Source organism: Manihot esculenta, chromosome 12 (genome assembly GCF_001659605.2).
Source record: "Manihot esculenta cultivar AM560-2 chromosome 12, M.esculenta_v8, whole genome shotgun sequence".
Lineage (NCBI taxonomy): Eukaryota > Viridiplantae > Streptophyta > Magnoliopsida > Malpighiales > Euphorbiaceae > Manihot > Manihot esculenta.
In genome coordinates, this window is record NC_035172.2 from 36,004,725 (window position 1) to 36,026,757 (window position 22,033).

Below are 22,033 nucleotides of genomic sequence, written 5' to 3' on the forward strand. Positions count from 1 at the left end.
AAATAATAACTAAATGACTAACTCCACTCGATATTTATATTATTTTATATTTTAATTTAAATATTTAAATTTTAATTGAATTGGTTCAATATTTATAATTTTGATATAATTTTAATTTATTTTTAAATATTAAATTGTAAAAGTTCAAATAGAATGTAAAAAATAATATTTTATTATTTTATAAATATAAACTAATTTTATACGTAAAAATAACATTAATTCATATTTAATTGTAATTAAATAATATATTTAATTTTAAAAATAATAATAATTTAACAGTTAAATATACTATTCACAATATATAAATAATAATTATAAACATTTTATAATAAATATATTATTTTTAATTATTTTATATTATTATTTTTTATTAAATAATATGTCTACTATAAAATATTTATAATTATTATTATATAATAAAATTCATTATTATATATTTAATAATTAAATTACTTATTTTTTATTTTAAAAATTAATTAAAATTATGTTAAATTAATTTATATAAAATTTAAACGTAAAATGACACAAATATTAGGATATTTTTAGTTGATTGATAAATTAAATAATAATAATAATAATATACATGGTACTATTAAATTGCAATATAAATTATTAAATTTGAAAATTTATATACTGATCAAAATTATAGTATAATGCAAAAATTAAATTAATTAAATTATATATATATATATATATGCACAAATATTAAACTTTTTGAATCAATTGACCTTTATTTAATTGTTTACTGTTGAGAAGATAATTTAATTTGTTCTTGATATATATTTTTTCAGTCTTATAATTTTATTTATTTTGTATTTTTACACATATTAATAAAAATAATTAATTTACTCTCTTTAAAATTATCAATTTTATCAATTTTATTTTTTCATATATATTAAAAAATATATATTTTTTATTAATTTATTAATTTACTCATTTTAAATATATTAAATTTTATTATTAAGAGATTTTTTATATAAATTTTATTAAATATATTGAACACAGCTAAAAATAATAATAAAAATTATGTGAAAAAATGTTAATTTTTTTAATTATATCTATTTTAAAAATATTAAATTTTATTAAATATTAAAAAATATTTCAATTTTTTAAAGAATAATATATATTTAAATAGAATTATAATAATTAATTCATATAATATTATGATAAAAACATTTACTGTAATTTTTAAATAATAATTTTGGAATAAGACCGTATCAAATTTATGAAAAGAAAAATTTATTAATAATTAATTTAAATCTTATTTAGTTGGAATAACTCAAATAAAAAATTTAAAATTTTTTCTATTTAGTTGGTATTTATTTTTAACTTTATGATAAGTTAATATTTTTTTTAGTGAAAAGGAAATAATTTATTTAATATATTTAAATTATATATCGAAAAATTACTTCTAAAAAATTATTTTCTAAAAAATAATACATTTAAATGAAAAAAAAAATTTAAATCAAACAACACTTTAAAGGTTACAGGTCAAATGGACACTCTCTTATAAAAATAAATTTTTAGCGGGAATTTATTTTGGCGCTAAAAATGTTCAAAAATTTATCCCTTTATTTTAATTTCTCAAAAAGGGAGCAAAGAAGCCCTAAAGTAAAATCACCAAAGCCTTCACCATTTTTGCTTTTGCAGATCGCATACTACGATGGCTAAAGACGACGGGCAATTAATTGCAGCGAGGCGAGCATACAGGAGCGCAAAGGAAGTGGGTCATCGACAGGAGGAAGCTCGGTGGGCGAACTTGATAGGGAACATACTGAAGAACAGAGGAGAGTATGTGGAGGCACTCAAGTGGTTTCGAATTGATTATGATATCTCTGTCAAGTACTTACCTGAAAAGCATTTGTTGCCCACTTGCCAATCTCTTGGAGAGATCCATCTCCGCCTCCATCAGCTTAAGGATGCTTTAAATTATCAGGTGAATTCGACAATTGATGCTCTTTTTTCCTCCTTTTTCCCCCATTTCTAGCCGTCGATATATAGTATTGGATAATCGGATATTGAATCTTATTGGGCGGGGGAAAATCAAAACTGCTATAGTTCTAGGCCTTAGATTTTGGTTGAAGTATTTCTTTCGATTTATTTTTGGTGGCAGATAAGAATTTTTGAGATAATGAAGATAATGGGCGAACTGGGCAGACTTTTGATTTGGCTTTCCTGTTTGCATGTTTGTTTACATTTATTGGTTCATTTCTGTATTGAGATTACGGAGATATTGGAAATTTAAGGATTTAATTCTATAGAATAGATTCATTGCTGATGGAAGGTGGGAAAACACAAGGAAGTCTGAGTTGGGAAACGGAGAAATTTATGGCCTGTCTTTGCTTTTTTTTTTTTTCTTAAAAAATATTTTTATGTTTTTCATAAGAAAAGCTTTTATAAATTTTTATTTTGCTAGAAAGTTAATGCAAGAATAAGAAAGTATATTTGACAGATGTGTTAATTTTTTTTCTTCACATGAGAAAACAAAAAGGCAATTACATCAAAAACTAAATTTTCTTTAAATTTTGTTTCTTTGCTTTTTAGATACTTCTTTTTATGGGATAAACAAAACAGTTTTGATTCTTTTTCCTTTTGTTTAATTTTCATGTTATCTTTTGCTCTGTCCTAAACTATGAAAAATCTGAAAACATTTCCTGCTTACTTGGAGCCTGTTTAGTGCTGCTAGTGTATTGCCTGTTGCAACCTGCATTTGCAGTGTCAGGACTTCTTTAGACATTGGTGATGGACGCTAGTCCATTAGCAGATTTTATTTTATTTTTAAAGGAAAGTGGTGTAATGCAGTTTAGAGAAGCTGCTCAAAATGATTGGCATGTGGGCCTTTGAAGGGATAGAAAATGTCAAAAAGTGGATGCTGTTATCAACAGTGGAAATGAAAAAAAAAAAAAAGAAAATCCTCTACTGAGCTTAGTTCAGTGGAAGCATATTGCTTTGAAGAAATTATCATATTAATAATACGAGGTTTTAAATCTATGATATATTGTTGCAGCAAATGCATTTGAAGCTTGCCAAAGATTCCAATGACATCATTGAACAGCAAAGAGCCAGCACCCAACTGGGTCGCACGTACCATGAGAAATTTTTAAAACATGATAATGATCATGATTCAGTTAAAAATGCAAAGAAGTATTTCAAGTCAGCTATGAAGCTTGCTCAAACTCTCAAAGTCAATCCTCCAACTGATAAATCCTCTTTCCTTAAAGAATACATAGACGCACATAACAATATTGGAATGCTTGAAATGGATCTTGACAACCTGAAAAGCGCCAAGAATATCCTTACCAATGGACTAAGAATCTGTGATGAGGAAGAGGTCAATGAAAATGATGATGCCCGGAGCAGGCTCCATCACAATCTTGGAAATGTTTACATGGAGCTGAGAGAGTGGGATAATGCACGGGAGCACATTGAGAAGGATATCCTAATTTGTAAGAGAATTGGGCATTGCCAAGGGGAGGCAAAAGGATACGTCAATCTTGGTGAATTGCACTATAGGATTCAGAAGTATGACGAAGCAATCCGTTGCTATCGTAGGGCACTTGTTTTAGCAAAATCCATGGAAGATGAGAATGTTTTGGTTGAACAGATTCATCAAAATATTGCAACTGTAAAAGAAGCCGTCAAGGTAATGGAAGAATTGAAGAAAGACGAGCAAAATCTTAAGAAGTTAACGAGGAATGCGGTGAATGCAATGGGCAGACCATGTGAGCGGAAGTTTTTGTTGCAGCAAAATGAATTACTTGATCGTCTTATCGAGAAGTCAAGCATGATCTTTGCATGGAATGCAGTAATCTCTTGTGCCATATGCAATTTTTTTCATATCTATTTCATTGTTATACGTGCTGTATTGTAGTTGTGTATTTTACGAAATTTTTGAAATGTACTTTAGAGAGTTTTTTTTTAATCATTTGGTTTCGACTAGGATTTGAACTTGAGATGTTGTAGTCCAGAGACAACGTTAGTTGCGTTGAATTAAAGCTCATTAGTTAAAAGTGTATTTAATAAGGAGATAAATCATAATTGGATTCAATTTCATAAATCCTTCATATGTAAAATAGGAATTTTGCTATACTCCATTGTACTACCAAGTTTAGCACTATGTTTGAAGCTGCATACCTCTGATTTCTGTGTTCTGGTATTTGACATGATTACTCTTATAAATAGAGACTAGTCAATATTTAAGTTCCTTGGTATCACATTGATTAGAGTTGATCCCTTAGAAATTAGTCTCAGTTAAAGGATCAATTTTGCAAGTAAATTAACTAAGAAAAGGACATTCAGGTATTTACAAATGAGTGGCATGTTTGGGGGTGTATGTTCGTATTTACTCATTTTGAAGTGCTCAAGTAATTGACATTTCCTTTTCAATTTCTAATCTTTAAGGTAGACAATTAAGTTTCATTTATGCTGTCTCTTGCTCCTATATTTGATGAGATTTCCCTTTTCCATCTCTGAGACCTTTGGATTTTGTTGATGGTAACTATGTTTTCTCTGTTCCTCTAGTGTAAAACTGCATTTTTGTATTATTTGTAGCATTGTAATTATGCAAAATTGAAGAAGAGGATAGCAAAACAGCTCTGCGACAAAGAAAAGTTGGGGGATTCATATCTGGTTCTTGGAGAGTCATACCGGAAGCTCAGGAACTTCAGTAAAGCCATTAAATCAGTCACAAAGAGTTGGAAAACATACAACTCAATTGGCAACTTGGAGGTAAGTTTATTGGTTAAGTCCTACACTCCTACTCATGAATTTTATTTTCTAATCCTTGTTGGTGAACTGAGAATCAAGGTACGCGTACATCTTCTTTGAGCAACTTGGGATCTATGGATTTGGGACGGTGTTAAACCTGGTGAAGGAATTGCAGGTTAAGTTTTACTATATTTTGACAATCATTAGACTCAATACTCTTGGTTGCCATTAATTTCAGGGTGAAGCACTAGCAAAAATTAGCATTGGTGATATTTTGGACTGCGATGGCGATTTTACGGGAGCGCTAAATGCATTTGAAGAGAGTTATAGGTTGTTACATCTAACTCTTGGTTTCTTTGGTGAATATTCTTTCTATTTGAGATTAGAGCTTATTTTGGTCTCATATATGAACTAGAGCTTCAGGTTCAATGGGTATATGATGCAATGTGCATCTAATTCAACAGCTGGTTCAGAGATCAATGTTACACACTCTTATTATATTGTTTAATTCATTTTATTGCAATATAAAATTGGCTTGTGTTTTGCAAAATTTATCATTCTCCTTAAGGATGATATGCCTCAAGGTGGGCGAAAATATCATTCTCCTTTTAGGCATTTGGCCATAATTGAACTCCTCATACTCTTTTATAAGATTTTTATGTGACAAATATTATATAGTTAAGTTTAACCATTCATATCAGCATTGCTATCATCTGTTATACAGGAAGTATAACCATTATAATCAAAACAATATTTGTTCAAAATTTGGGCTTTGAGCCTTAAGACGACGTCAAATGGATGTCCTTTTTAAGCTTTGCAACCAATAAAAAGGGGACAATGATATAAACTTCTGATTGTATCTTCCTAATAAGAGCAATTTGAAACCTTCAATTACCATTGGAAATAGTTCTTCCTTGCTTTTGCAGTAAATTTACGTAACTGAATTCAATTTTGAGGATTATTTTTTATTCTCCTACTTTGCAGGATTGCTGTTGAAGCTAACCTTCCATCCCTTCAGCTTTCAGCGCTAGAGAATATGCACTATAGCCACATGATAAGATTTGATAATGTTGAAGAGTCCAGGTAAATTTGGACTATGCAAAACCCAATGTCAAATATATAAACTAAAAAATTTGGTCTTGGAAGTTCATAAACTAAAAAAAAAATTATTTTGCATGAACTGAAGTGGACAGTTAAAATTCATGTTTTTCCAATGTCAAATGAATTTATGTTGTTTTGGGACTGTATGCTTGTCATAAACACTGGTTGTTGCTAAAAAAAGATTCTCCTTTTCAGTAAGCTTCAGCGTGAAATTAGCCATTTGAAGCAGTCAAAAAGAAGGGAGCTGGAAAGACAAAATTTGGCAAGGGATTGCTGCTCTGAGACTGATACAGATGGGGATGTGTCAGATATTAGGGATAATGCATCTCACTCACCGCAAACTAGCAAATCCAGTTCTGCACAATCAAAACTTTTAGCTGGTAAGGTTTGATGATTACCTTTGATTTCACTCCTCCAGTCCAGTAAATGTTCATCTAGAAAAAATGGCTTGCAGATAACTGCAATACTTTTGATGAGCCAGCAGAGGATTCTCCAAAATGCTTGTCTAAAACCAGTAGTCAGCAGACCATTATTGGTCGTAAGCGTCGAGTAATTCTTTCAGATGATGAAGACAGCTGCTACAGAAGGTTTCATAGATGCCCAGCGGAGGATGTTACTACTGATGATGGATGTGAGTTGTGATTATTAACTTATTTAAGCTCCAGATTTTCACTTCTTTTTTTAATTATTCTGATGAGATTTATTCTTATCTGATTGCAGCTAAGAAGGAAAACAATGTAGCTAATTCTACAAGCAAATCTCAGGTACACAAGCATCTGAATCAACTGAAAATTAAGTTCTTGTCCCTGCAATTATGGTGCTTAACCATCTAAGTGCTTCACACTTTTGGTTTGGTAGGATTTATTGAAAGTTGCATCTGAATGTGCCATCAGCTCCTGTAATCCTGTCAATATTGAAGAAAGCACTTGTTCATATAAATCTCCAAGTACTAAAAAGGTGACTCTGACTCTCAAATTTTTCAGATCTTTGAGTGCTGATGAAGTTGTTTTCATGCCTGACTTCACTTCTAGTGGTTCTAGCTGTGATATTTTCACCTCCGAAAGCCTTATACAAAAACATAGTTCTGACAATCTGAAAGCCTAATGCATAAACATAATTCTGACTATCTCAAGTTGCAATAACTCGGCTAATGATAACAAAGTGAGTGCTAGCTTTATTACTTGTGTAAATTGGTTCCATGATTAGTTGTGCTGCTGCTATGATAATATTCTTATTGGCTTCTGAAGGCTGTGGATTTTATTGTACTAGGATTATGCATAGCATTTCGTTGATCTGTTTATCCAATTGTATAGGGTGCAGTATCCTATAAATAGGTTTGAGAAGGATGGGTTTAACAATAGATATTGTTCTTTTGTTTTGGTAGAATAGCAAATTATTTTTGTGATTAGATTTGTAATCATCTTTATAAATTTATTGTTAATTATAAAGTAATGTTTTTTAATAGATGTTTTAAGTTTAACATTTATGTCAAGCACTTTATTTACACATTATGGATAAAAAGTTATCCTTTTCTCATGGACATTTATTTTTGGTATCATGCATGAACTTTGTTTTCCTTTTCATTTTTTACTTTCTTTTGTAAATATTTAGGTACAATATTAAGAATGGTCTTAATGAAAATTTTAATTGAAATACATTAGGCGTTTTACATATTGAGTTAATTGCATATTCAATTTTGTCTATATTTTAAGTAACGTGTCCTTCATGTCTCATGTCTTTTTTTTAGTTATTTGTAAGCATTTTACTCATCTCTATGTACATGTTCATTCATCATGTAATGTAGGGTTTGAATTTAGTGCTTTGGATATTTGCTACTAACACATTTTATGTCAATAAAAATATAATTAAATGTTTTTAGGGATTACAATTTGACTTTTGAAGGATACTCGAAAGAGGTATTTGAGTATATTTATAGGATCGCTGGCTTTATTACATTTAATGTATATACAATGTAATATACATCCACCGTACTATACAAGTAATATTTGTTGGATTTATTATGGTTCCATGGTTTCCATAAAATGGTTGATTCATAACTTAATGGCCAACAAAAAAGGGAAATGAAGAATGACAACATACAACAATTCTATTTATTTATTATTATTTTTCTCTTGTCATGAGAAAGATTATGCTTCTCTTCATGATGTGTAGTTGTCTTAATTTGTGGTTGTTTTAGGGATTTGTTGTTTGGTCGGAACGAAGAATTATGATTTAAGACTTCTCAACATTTTTAATTTTATTTTTATATGGATTCCAAAGAAATAACGCTAGATTCTAAATGTGGTATGTATGTTATGAACATCAATATTTGTCTTATAGATTTCAAAAACATGATTCTAGACTTCTATTTACTTTGTGCTTAGGCTTTAGGTCTCCTTGTGTCTTAATGCACCTAGAGCCTTTCAAAACTATGACTATCAATTTTATTTAGTTGTTAGTAATAGCTAATAGTTGCTGCTTGGTAAAATTGTAAAACTTTGATAATTGTTGCTTTTGTTCATATATTCTTTAACCATATAATTTGATTTGAATGTATTTTGATATATTTTAGAATTTTTTTTTTTGAGTGTTATACAAAGCAAATAACAAATAAATATGATTATGATAGTTATTTCAATCATTATTTATAATATATTTAAAATTATTTATTACTTTTATGCATTATGAATAAATTGCTCATGTAAGATATAAGTATGGAAAAAAGTTATTTTTATATTAATAAATTTTCATAAATGTAACTTTGTTCAAATGAAAAATTATGTCAAGATAGCTATGAACTAATATAAATCAACTCCAAAATGAAGAATTGACAATTGTCCAACAATTGTCACTTGCTAATCTTTTCTTTTCCTCAAATGGGTTGACTTGTTAAGGGTCAAACAGCTATCGGTTTATTTGTAACAACTATTACCAAACATCCTTGAGACAAGTAGCTTTGATGTATTTTTGGGCCTGTATTTGGTTTTGTATCCAAATGGCAGGCCACTTCCTAGTTTCAATAAGCCTTCTTGAAAACCTAAAACCTTTTGCTTGCAAGATCAAGTCCGATTATGGCACTGAGCCATTAGCTATAATGCTTATTAATTGTACAACCAATGCTATTACCAGTCTGATTTTTGTTGCTACTATCATATTATCCTAATCTTTGATCTCTTGTATTGACTGCAGCAATGCATCACATTCAGAATTAACAATATCTTGATAAATGTTGGAGGCTCATATTTGGTTGTTGATGATTTGAGCATCGAGTCTTTAAAGGTTGAGCTAGCTTGTTCATATTATTTGCAGCTCCCTATAGAGAGGAGATCAAAAGGTGAGAACATGCATTTGATTCTTCTTATTTCCAATTAATATTCTGGTCATTTAACTGCTCCAGATATCCAATTAAGTTTAGAACTAACAATATTTTCTTTTTTGTATATTTGAATGCAAATGGCATAAATAAATTCACAAGAAAATCTTATTGTACTCGGCAACAAGAATGGCATGCTGACTATGCACCCACCTGAAAGTTCAGGCAGTTGGCAAATAATTTGGGTTTTGTTAAAGATACAATTTTTGTTGTTGGGCTCAAGATACACTTGGCATGTGATATAAAACATCTATTACAATTTGGCTTTGTTAAAGAAATGGCATGTTGAAGATAGTACAAGGCTAATAAAACTAACTTAAACCCTAGTAAAACATATGAAAAGCTCTTGATACATTCCTTTTAGAGTTGTAAATAAATCAAATTGTTTGTGAGCTATTCGTGGTTCGACTCTATAAGAACTCAATTAAGCTCAACACAATTTCTAAACGAGTCAAACTTGAACTTAGTTTTAGTAAATGAGTCAAGTTTGAGGTCCTTAGTATTTAAGTCATTAAAACTCGTGAGCTCGGCTTGTTTTTCAGCTCATGAGCATACTCGCGAATAGGCTCATAAATAGTCTCGTTAAGCAGGCTAAGATTAATATTATAAGAAAACTAAACTCAAACTATACATAAACTTTCATGAGCTAAATTTAAGTTTTCTAAAATTTAGTTCAACATAATTTGGTTACACTCTCAGAACTTACAAATATTTAGATTCTTAAAATTTAAGAATTCATCTTTTACAAATTTTGTGAGCTAATTTATATATTTATATTTATTTAACTAAAATTTATTATTTTAAATTAAAATTTATTTTAGCTGTAAATAAATTTAATTATTCGTGAACTATTTAAGACTAAACTTGATAAAAATTTGACTTATTTAAACTCATTTGCTAAACAAATCAAGTTTAAATTTATTAATACTCGGTTCGAGTTCAAAATGAGTAAAGCTCAAGTTCGAGCTTGAAAAAATTTTAACGAACCAAACTTGCGCTCTTCAAAACTCGGTTTGACTCTTTTACACCCCTGCTTCCCTTGTCTTAAGTTTTAGTGTTCCCTTCTTATTGTGAGCTGCAATCTCAATGCATTTCTGTACATCTGATGTTTTGCTTTGTGCACTAAAGAAAACTTTAACCTTTCGTTTGGAATCAAGAATTCAAAGAATTCAATTGATTTCTTTTCTAGTAATTTTTTTTATTTAGAATGAAAAACAATTCAATTATTTTTAACTTTGCACGAATTCATTTGATATTTTTTTATTGCAAAATAAATCGTATCAAACGAAGTGTAAAGAGATATAAGTCAAATGACAAAAATTGCAAGCTTGATCAGCAGGAATGCTTTTGTTCTGCATGCTTTCTTAACATTTTCATGATATTATTTTTCTTTTTTGTTTTTTCCCTTTCCTTCTTTTGTTACATCATTTTTACAAATGTGTTGGTGTCTCATTAGGCCTCCTGCCCATCGTTCAACATATGACATGTGCTGGAAAAGTTCTAGAATCCTCAGAAGCGTTTAAAACCCTTGAGAATGACCAAGGAAATATTCTGATAGAAGTTGCTGTTAATGGTATGTTTTACAATTTCCTTTGCCTTTCTGGAATATATGATATTTACAACTTTGTTTCTGTTTGCGTCCTGGAAGCTTGGACACTGCCTGTCTAAGAAAGCCATGGATGTTGTATGTTTGTTACTTGGATTGATTAGATGGCAGCTTTCCCATTGTGGTTGAACAAAAATGTAAGTCATTTTCAATCTAGGCAGTTGGTCAATGGGTTAACTCAAGTTGACCCACAGTATTTTGAACTAAATTCTTGACAACAAAAGTGTTAACCACTGAAACTTACGGTTTTACAAGTAGACCAGCCAAAGTGTTTGGTTGCTGCAAAATATATTTTAGTACTAAAAGATTATTAAAGTGTAACGACCCGAAAATCGGACCGCTACCGGCGCTAGGATCTAGGTTGGCTTAAGGCCGCCGGGACCCGTAGCAAGCCCAACATACATCCTGTATACCTGCTTAATCCCATACATGATCAATAATTACATAAAAATTTAAAACCTTCTCATTTATTCATTCATTCATTCATTCGTTCACCAAGCTTAACCGGTGCATGCACAAATCATAACATAAAACTTCTCACTGGAGTCCTCATCAAATATTCCAATGGGGTAACATAATATGCATTAAGCTTGGTCTACAATAATCATCATTAAACATTTAAGATCATGTACTAAGAAGGGATTAACAACATACTATGGTCAAACACAACTCTAAACTTCCATAAGCATCATTACATTACATTTCTATACCATACTTTTACATTACATCAAATTCATGTCTACATCTATCTATTACATAAAACATGACTCTACTCCTGCTGACCTCCTGGTCTACCCTGTACCTGCAAACATAGGGGTTAAGGGAGAGGGGTGAGTTATAAAGCCCAGTGAGCAGAATAAATAAACATTCAATTTAAATTTCATGCTTTCATGAAATGCAACACATTACAAACAAATCACATTAAGGATGGATTTGTCACCAATAGTCCTCTACATAGTCCAATTGTGCCAGGGGCGTAGAATGGGCTTCACTGGTCTTTCTCTTAACATAACATAACATAGCATAACATTCCATAGTGCCAGGGGCGTAGAATGGGCCTCACTGGTCTTTCTCTTAACATAGTGCCAAGGGCGTAGAATGGGCCTCACTGGTCTTCCATACCGTATCATCATCATATCATATCATACGAGGACTAAAGGATCATTCAACATCCATCCACATCATCATCAAGTTATGCAATGCAACATATTCGTGAATTCTAATGCAAACAACCTAGCATATCTCATGGCATACGTGATGCATGTATCATGCTTAAAATTTATTTATTTATTTGCTTTGAAACGTAAAGAGTTATTCCACTCATCTCTGGTTGAAGCTCTAATGACTCTGAAGCAGCTATCTCACTGCTGAGGTCCTCGGTTACTCGGGTTCGAACCTACACAGGTGGACTCAAATGAGGGACTAAACATCCATGAACATGACTCTAAAATACTCCCCAAAAACCCCCTAAAACACCTTAAAACCATCACATAAAACATGCAAAGGAAGGCTGAACATGGCACTTTCGGCGGCAGGTTCGGCGGCCGAAAGTCCCTCCAGAGCCGAAAGTCATGCACCTCCGACGGCACTTTCGGCGGCCGAAGGTTCCCTCCAGAGACGAAACTCATGCATGTTCGGCGGCCGAAACTCCCTTCCAGAGCCGAAAGTCCACTTTCGGAGGCAGGGTTCGGCAGCCAAAAGTTGGCCTCCACAGGCAGGTTCGGCGGCCGAAAGTCCCTTCGGCTGCAGAACCTGAGTTCTTCCAAAGGGCAGAACTCAGCCTCTTTCATGCACAAATGTCTCCCAATCCATTCCATCATGCATTTACCTAGTCTACAACATGCAAACTCAAGCCAACAAGCACATAGAGGTCTCAAGCTAACTTAAACCCCAACCAAAACACATCAAACAACCCACATTGCACACTAACTCAACATAAACCCATAAACTCAACAATAACCTAAACATGCATTTCTATCCCATAGATCTTCATAAAACTTGTTTAAAACATACAAGGAAGGTTGGATCTAAGCTTACCTCTTGAAGATCGAGAGGAGAGACGATCCTAGCTTGGAGATGGGGAGAAATCAACTCTTTGGTCTCCAAGCTTCCAAACTTGCTCTTTTGCTCAAATATCTTCAACCCAAATGAAAACTCATAAGAAAATCATGAAGATTCGAAGGAAGAAACTCAAAATCGAGGAGGGATGGCGGAGAACTCACCTTGGCCGAAAACGGGGAGAAAAGCTCACCCGTTCGGACATGGGGACCCTTTTATAGGTGGCTAGCTAGGCCACTTTCGGGGGCCTAACGTGCCTCCGCATGCATGCCATATTCGGCGGCCGAACCTGGACTTCCCTCACTCATGCCTTCGGGGGCCTAAAGCACTCCCGAAATGCATGCATGTTCGGCGGCCGAACCTGAGTCTTCCTCCAAGGCTATTTTCATTCAAAACTTAATTTCTTTCTTGCTTAAAACCATAAAATACATTAAAACATTTTATGAAAACATGGTTTTACCCTTCTAGAGGTTTCCGACATCCGAGATTCCACCGGACGGTAGAAATTCCGATACCGGAGTCTAGCCGGGTATTACATAAAGCATCTATTAATCAAATACTAATTTAGTGATAGAAATGTAATTGTGTTGTATGCTCATTTTATCTATATTTATACTTTAAGGACATGCAAACAATGCCTTAAAGTTTAACATTTTGCTCTACTAAAGGATTTAACATAATAAAATACAATAGCATAATCTAATTCTAAGTTTTGAGAGATCTTATATAATTATAAAATATCTAACCTAAATGTTGTCTGTTCAAAAGATCAATGCTGGTAATGTTAAAAATGGTTGATTTTATATGTATACTGATTGTATTTAATGACAAAAAGAAAAATCCAAATCTTGGAGCTAACTTGCAAGTATGATATATGCATTGAATGTGTTGTAAAAGGCATCAAGTGAGGTGAGGCACCACCTCTTTGCTTTGCCTGAATAAGGGAAGCGTCATTCATAGAGGCGACTGCCTTTGACCATTGAGGCACCAGGTGAGAGGCCTTAGAGGCTTGTCATGTAGCAGGATTCTCAATCACAAAAATTAGGAGAAAGCTTAGGAAGGAATAGAAGAGGATGGAAAGGGCAAAAAATCTCCATTGACATTGATTCGTGAATGACCCATTACAAGTAGTACCTGCCATCCCAACCATCTTGTTTTTATTTTAATTACTACGTGTAGATATACCTACACAAATTTAGGCTATAACGACTCACTTCAAAAAGGCTCTCACCTCACCTCTCGTCTAAGGTCGTAAAGTATCATGTTGCTTAGTGTTCTCTCTCACCTTACTAGACTGATTTTGTCAATTATTTACATAATATTTTCTATTGGTGTAAACAAAGGAAAATTATAGAATGAATCCATTGTATGTATAGTGGTTTGATAGTTGATCATGTTAGGAATCACCTTGATCAAGCTCCGAATGAATCTGTTGATGTATAATGGATGCATGTTAAAGAAGCTAATCAATAAAAGTTCTATGATTATTTTTCTAATTTTGGCTACAATTTACACTAATATGAATAGTTTATATATCATTGGTAAAATTATTATTAGTTAGTGCAAGTCTAAGCGTGGAATTGATTATGGTCTTGATATTTTGTAGTATGGATTCCAGGCTCGGTATGGGGGGGAATTTTGGCACCAACTTGCTATATCAACTTCCCACCCCAAGAGTTTCCCGCTTCCCCTCTTTTTTTTTTTCCCTCTGCAACACTTCTGAAGTAAACTGCATTTAATATGTCAGTGAAAATGAACTAAAACTTTCATGATCTGCTAACTTATTGAATAATTCAATGATGTAATGTAGTCTGCATAAGCAATTTGATCAGTCATAGAGCAGGGGCTCACTAGCCAATTTCGTACACAATGGGTGTTTTACTCTTTTCTTTCTATTTTTTAAAGTCTTTCCTAATGTGCAGATTTTTATTTATTAGACAATTCCGTTCTTTCCTTTAACAGGATGGGTTCCAAAGCGCCTAATGAAGTTGTACATTGACTTTTGCGAGGAGTTATCTGAGGCACCTAATATGAAATTGCTAAAAAAGCTATACATTTCAGAGGTAATAATGTGTGTTCAAAATGTGCATACGAGTGAAAATATAATTTTATATACTACTACTGTTATTGTTATTGTTGTTGTTTTTCCCAGGTTGAGGACGAAATAATTGCATCTGAATGTGAATTGCAAGATATATCGATAACTCCATTGTTGAATGCCTTAAATATGCACAAAACAGTTGCCATGCTAGACCTTTCTCATAATTTATTAGGTAATGGCATCTGATTCTGGATCTCCAATTTTATTCCAAGTTCTCTGAACTCAAAATGCCTTGCATGCTTTTTTTCAAATGAAATTGAAGTCCTGTTTTGTTGGTTATATTTGGCAATCTTAACTGTCTATTGGATATTGTGTTCCAGGAAATGGAACAATGGAGAAACTTCAACAGTTTTTCACATCAGGACAAAAATATGGTGATTTGACTTTGGATTTGCATTGCAATCGGTTTGGACCAACAGCTTTGTTTCAGGTTTATGACCTTTAACTACAACTTTTCTCATTTATGCACATAGAAAGATTCAAATTCTTTCTATTTTTCGACCTGCTATAGATTCCAATAATCTCCTCCCAGTTTTTCTTTTTATAGGGATACTAGATTGTTGGTAATGCCCCATCATTCTTTTCATTTTTGAAGGATGTTAATACATTTTTTCATTTTTTGTATTCTTCAGATTTGTGAATGCCCTGTGCTCTTTGCTCGATTAGAAGTGCTTAATATCTCTGGAAATCGTCTCACTGATGCATGTGGCTCTTACCTTTCGACCATATTGGAAAACTGCAGAGGTAAAAATAATACCCTTGTTGCTCAATCATTTAAGTACAACCTAGAACTTTATATTAATAATAATAATTAAATAATTATCAATAGCTTTTCTGAATCTTTCTTGGATTAAATGGAAGTCGGACAATGCCTTTTGGGCTTGTCTTTGTCACTCTCATTATTGTTTTGGTTTAAATTCTCCCATTGGGATTCTTCGTTTCTCATGCTCTTTGTTTTATAGCACTTTATAGCTTGAATATAGAGCGATGTTCTATCACATCAAGGACAATTCAGAAAGTGACTGATGCACTAAATTCAGGTTCCATTTTGTCGCAACTATCTATAGGTACGCTTAAATTGGAAAATAAGTGAATGGCAATCTTGAATTCGTTCCTTGTCTATCTGCCTGACAAGTTCCAATTGCAGGATATAATAACCCTCTATCTGGAAATGCTATCGTTAATCTATTGACCAAACTTGCTGCTTTGAAATGGTCTGCAACAACGCAACTCAAATCTTCTCTAAACATTTATACATTTGATAATTTTCATATGGTCAAAAGTTACATAAATTTTGTCTACATAGTTTTGCAGAGCTGAATCTGAATGGATTAAAGATAAGCAGGGCTGTCATTGATAGCCTTGGCCAACTTGCTACAAAGTCAAGCTTGTCGCGACTAATGCTTGGATGCACTGCCATAGGAACTGTGAGTAAACTACACTGTTCATTAAACTTTTGGGTGCAACTTAAGCATTTTCCGCTTTTTATGATCGGAAATTCTTGTTGGTTTTAGGATGGAGCAATTCAATTAACTGAATCATTGTTCAACAGTTCTCAAGAGTCTGTGAAACTTGACCTGTCATATTGTGGACTAAGAGCTGCATATATTCATAGACTTAACATTGATGATACTCTGATTTCTGGCATTCACGAGCTGAACCTTGAAGGAAATCCTATTTTGCAAGAGGTTTGTCCTTTCACAATTTGCAGTAATTTGTTTTTTCTTGATCCCAAAATTTCTCGTGTTTGTTTCATTATAAGTATACATGTGTACAGAGAGCAGACAGTTGTAATAGTTGATGTCTAACAAACTGATGCACAACATATTGACTATTGAATAGTCAATGAAATATATAAATATGCCTTAAAAGAATTTGACTACATGGTATAGGAATATATATAATGTAATAATGTCTAACTGCTTCCTAGGTAAATCAAGCCTCTTAGTTATGAATGAGCTACAATGAGTCTGTTTCTCGTATTTATCGTTATATGCTTGTTATATTAGCATTAGGGATCAGTTCTATCTAAATAATCAAATTTGCATGAATTTTAATTTTATCAAATTCTTTTAACCTTATCTCAGATAGCATTTAGAAATCATGCCATGTTTCATGTATTTATACTGAGATGGTATAATTGGCATATGCAACGGGTTAATATAGTTTCTGCTGGTAATTGGAGCCCATATAGATCTCTCTAACCCCTTCAATATTCCCCCTTTATCCTCTTTCAATATCTTACAACATTTTAGGAAGTTAGGTTGCTTCAGTTGAGCTCTGGTGAAATAGTTGAATCCTATTAATCTTGCGCATCCCAGTCATACGTATCCAAGGCTATGGTCTGCAAACTTGGATACAAGATCAATGGTAAAGGGATCAAATCAATATAATGAATGTTTTTTGAAGTCAAGTTGGTTTAAACCATCAACTTTACCTATGCCATTTTTGTTCCTTCCCTTGCTGATGTATCTGTTCCAACATGAACAGATCACTCTTAATGTCTTTGCAAATGGCCAGAATTATTCAAATTGACCTTTCAATTCTTATGGTTGAAAGGGGGGAATGAGATATATGGAGAAAAATGTGAAATGTTCAAATTCGATTGACAATTGTAGTATCAAATGCTAAGATCTTAACGCCTTCATTTGTTTTATGCGGAATTGTACCTCTTAAGTACCTGATATTAGGTCCTACATAACTGAATGAACTCTATGGAGTTGAATGCAGTGTAGCAGTGCAATAGCATCCTTGCTTATGAATCCACGATGTGGTCTCAAAGTTCTGGTTCTAAACAAATGTCAGCTGGGGCTGACCGGAGTTCTTCAAGTGATTAAGGCACTGACAGGTTTTTAAAGCAAATCTAAATTAAGTTTCCCTATTTGACCTAAAAAAGTTGTCAATTGTTCACTTGTTTGTTTGTTTATTTGTGTAGAGAATGACCAACTAGAAGAGCTCTATCTAGCTGATAATACCAACCTGCAGAAGAAATGTATATTGCAGGATGACTCAGCATCTAAAGGAAGTACAGATATCCTACAACCAAACCTCAATGTTTCCGAACCATCTGCAATGATGCGTGTATCCACAGAAGCTGGCACCGACCAGCAGGTTTTATGTGCTGTGAACACTGACAGTAATCAACTCGAAGTTGCTGATAGCGAAGATAATCTGGTCAGTGGAGAAGCTGGCGGAGAATTTGATGATAGCTGCACAAGTTCTTGTAAAAAGAATTCATCTTCAGAATGCCAATCCATTCAAGAACTTTCAAAAGCCATCAGCATGGCAAAGCAGTTGCAGTTATTGGACCTAAGCAATAATGGTTTCTCATGTGAAGCTGCACAAGTGCTATATACTGCTTGGTCATGTAGATTAGGAACTGGTTTAGCTTGGAGGCACATTAAGGACCAGATAATCCATTTCTCAATGGAAACCAACAAGTGTTGTAGAGTAAAACCTTGCTGCAGAAGGGATTAATTTCAATTGCAACTTAATCTATGAGCAGAGCATCGGATGCAACATTCTTATAACTGTATATAGCAACTGAGGAAATATATAGAATGATAAATGTTTGAGCTTGTGGGCCTTTTTGCATTTTTAGAGATAAAAGAATTTATTTGTTTATTCAGATTCCTAAAGAAATTATTTACTAAAGAGGGGTTTGATCACCTACGCGACGATTAGGTTCCTCACTTGGCGTCACTAGGCTGGAGCGCCCCATTAGTTTATTTTAAAAAAAAAAATTTAAAAACAAAGCTTACTGTGCAGATGGCTAAAAGACTTGTTTTAAGTATGTTGTGGAAGCTTAATTTTAAAAAAATTAATTTATTTTATTTTTAATTATTATATTTTAATAATGTATTTATATTATATTAATTTTATAGTATTATTTATAATATAATTTTTTATAATAATAAATATTTTAAATTATCTTTTATAATATATTATGTTAATTTTAACAAATTAATGTAGTAATATTGTAATTAAATAGTATTAATTCTAAGTTTATTTTTAATAATTATTATATTTTTTTAAAAAAATTCAAGTATTTACCATTAAACATGCTGTAACAAGCTTTAATTTTTTTAATTATTATATTATACTAATATATATTGTATTAATTTGATAGAATTAATTTTAATGTAACTAATTTAATAATATTTTTTATAACAATAAATATTTTTATATTTTAAAATTTATTATATTATAATAGTATATTTTATAATTTCTAGACATTCACAGAATTTATAAAATTTAAATTTTAACATGTAAATATAATAAATTTATATATATATATATATATTTTGAGTTGGTAGAATTTGTTTGAAATGCATGAATAAAAAGTAAATTTCATATTTATTTCATTCAAATACAACGGCACTTGTGACTTTAGGTATACATATCTTTAAGAAATTATGAAGGACATATTTGCATTATAGAATTAGTATTTAATAGTATAATGTGAATAGTAGTTCTTAATATAGAAGCAATAATTCTTCCACCAATAGCAGTACACTATTGGTCTGGTTATTGATGCTTTACTTTACAACTTTCTAAAAGTTGAGCAATTAAGGGAAAAGAAAAAGGTTAAACTTTGGATTTTACCCTAATTTTATGAACATAATTCATGGAGTATTGTGATCTGAATCATAGCTAATCATGAAACCAAATCCAATTTGCAATTATAAAAAAAAGTATATACCTCTGAATAAAATTACCATTGATTACTGTAATTTCCCATTAATCTCAATTAGTGTCTGATTTTGTTATGAACATTAATCCTCAATTAAGGGTGATCATTAATAAAAACTTTTACCCAATATAATTATGAATAATTGAAATATTTCAATTTCTTAAGAAAAACTTCATTTTAATATCTAATGTAACGAATTTGTCCCCTATTAATTTAAGATCATATGTGATTTTTCTATTAATTCAATGATTTAGCATGAAGAAATATTTATATAATTGCACCAAATAAAAAAGGAAGAAGCACCGACTAGTCAATTCAAATCATAATCCAAGTACAAGCTCAATATAAAAAAAATCTTTTGATAGGGTTGTTTGTAGTGTAGGTGCACTTTCAATGTCAAGTAATTTCCAACTTTTTCTTTAAGAAAAATTGAAAGATTGTGATTGAATTGAATGAGCAAAGATACATAGGTTGTTATTAGGGCATGTCATGGGTCACAAAAGTGGGCCTTTCTTTGATTTAAGCCCCTTAACAATATCTACAATAATCCATTTTCATTTGTTAATTTTATCATTTATATATACATTGAAGCAAACACTTCTAAAGAAAAATACAAGTTTGCAACATTTGATTTCTGAGGAATTTGAGATATTTGGTATTATGGCATTTGTTTGATATAGTTATTTAAAGATTAAAGAGTCAATTTTTGTCAACTATCAAGTCATATGAATTCTTTTTATTTAATAAAGATTTTATGAATCAAATAATAATATTTTATGAGCTATTTGAGTAGATTAAGAGTATTAATTTGTTATTTTTTTTAATATTAATTTTGTTTTTAATGTTGTTAAAGCTAAATTGAAAATGGAGCATTGTGATTAGCGAATTCTGCAAGATGGAAAAGGTGAGGTGGTAGGTGCCAACGGCAGCCACTTTGACGCTAAGTCAGTATAGGCCGAATGTAATGAATTGCTTAGGACTTAAGTAGTATGAGAGAATAGCGTATATTTGCTTTTGTGATCGTTTTTCTTTTATGCCATAAGAATATGGAGATAAATATAGCATTTCCTGATAATTCGACAATTATGTGGTCAACTCGTTGGTAAGAGATCTTCACTGGCTAATTGGTCGGGAATTTCATGATCGTAGACGTAAAGGGATCAGCTGGATTGTAACTGTTTAATAATAACTTCCTCATGGAGCTTTACCTTGAAGTTGATAGGGTGAGTATGTCCGTCCTGAATTCGACCTTTCTTGAGACAGACCTGAAGTGTTCGGATCTTTTTTTCTATAAATGGGACCACATATAGGATTATTAGATCCTTGCCATATGACTCTATCTTACGGTGACAACTCACTGCCTACTTTGGATGAGTCTTATATATTATCAGAGGTCCCCTGCTGGTTTTCGATTCTTTAGATTCGAAAATGACAACTGTCTTCATGATATGGGTCATGTGGCTTGTTTTTCTAAGCTGTGTGCACGATGTCCTTACTGTCTTCTTACTTGCCATTCCGACTAGTCAGGTCCAAGATTTTGTCTCACAAAAATTGATTCAAGTGATACAGTAATGCTTTGATGAGTTTCTGGGCTTTCTCCAACCTTGGGAATCATCTGGGCACCTTCTAGCCTTTACGATCCCTTTGCTTTTTCTAGCCTTATCGAGCTTTCAGACATTTTTCAACTCTGGAATACTTCTGAGCATTTTCTTGCTCTGACTAACCCTGACGAGCTTCAGAGTATTTTACAGTCATGACGGGCTATCTTGCCTTTTACAGCCTTGATGGGCTTACGTGCATTTTTTCAGTCCTGATGAGATTCCGAGCGTTTTCTTCCCTTGACCAGCCCTAATGAGCTTCTGAACATTTTTTTGCCCTTACCAGTTTTGATGAGCTTTTGGTTATTTACCTCATTGCAAAAAATTTTAAATTTTCGAGAGTGATTGTAAGAGTAGCGATATATGCCTGTGATTCTCTGGGTAAGATGGGACTAATGCTCTTAATCGCGTGGCCTGACTCATACTCGCCTTACAGCCTGAACATCGAATACCTTAGAAGCTTCTTGTGAAACAAGACTAACATCCGATTGAGCTGGCGTATACTAGTCTTGCGTCCTGGCATGAAATACCTTAGAAACTTTTCGTGAAGTGGGACTAACACCCGATAGGTTGGCTTGGCATATACCCGCCTTGTAGCCTGGCATGAAATGCTTTAGAAAATTTTCATGAAGTAGGACTAACATTCAGTTGGCCTGCCTGGCATATACTCGCCCTACTGCTTGGTATGAAATGCCTTAGAATCGTTTTGTAAAACGGGACTAACACCTGATTGGCATGGCGTATACTCACCTTGTTGTCTTTTATGAATTTATTTCTGCGGATCAATGCTTGGATT

General features: G+C 32.4%; 1 protein-coding gene across 1 annotated transcript; it reads left to right on the forward strand.

Annotated features, from left to right (window-relative positions):
- Positions 1-1,605: 1,605 nt before the first annotated feature.
- On the forward strand, positions 1,606-18,524 carry LOC110627836 (protein TONSOKU). Its single transcript, XM_021774209.2, has 21 exons — positions 1,606-1,936; positions 3,008-3,805; positions 4,552-4,728; positions 4,946-5,037; positions 5,692-5,790; positions 6,004-6,188; positions 6,263-6,439; positions 6,529-6,572; positions 6,667-6,765; positions 8,998-9,142; positions 10,638-10,754; positions 14,808-14,908; positions 14,998-15,118; positions 15,267-15,376; positions 15,579-15,690; positions 15,909-16,013; positions 16,094-16,160; positions 16,253-16,373; positions 16,461-16,634; positions 17,677-17,794; positions 17,882-18,524. The coding sequence occupies exons 1-21, from the start codon at positions 1,664-1,666 to the stop codon at positions 18,421-18,423; spliced, it is 3,777 nt and encodes a 1,258-aa protein (XP_021629901.1). The 5' UTR covers positions 1,606-1,663; the 3' UTR covers positions 18,424-18,524.
- Positions 18,525-22,033: the final 3,509 nt, after the last annotated feature.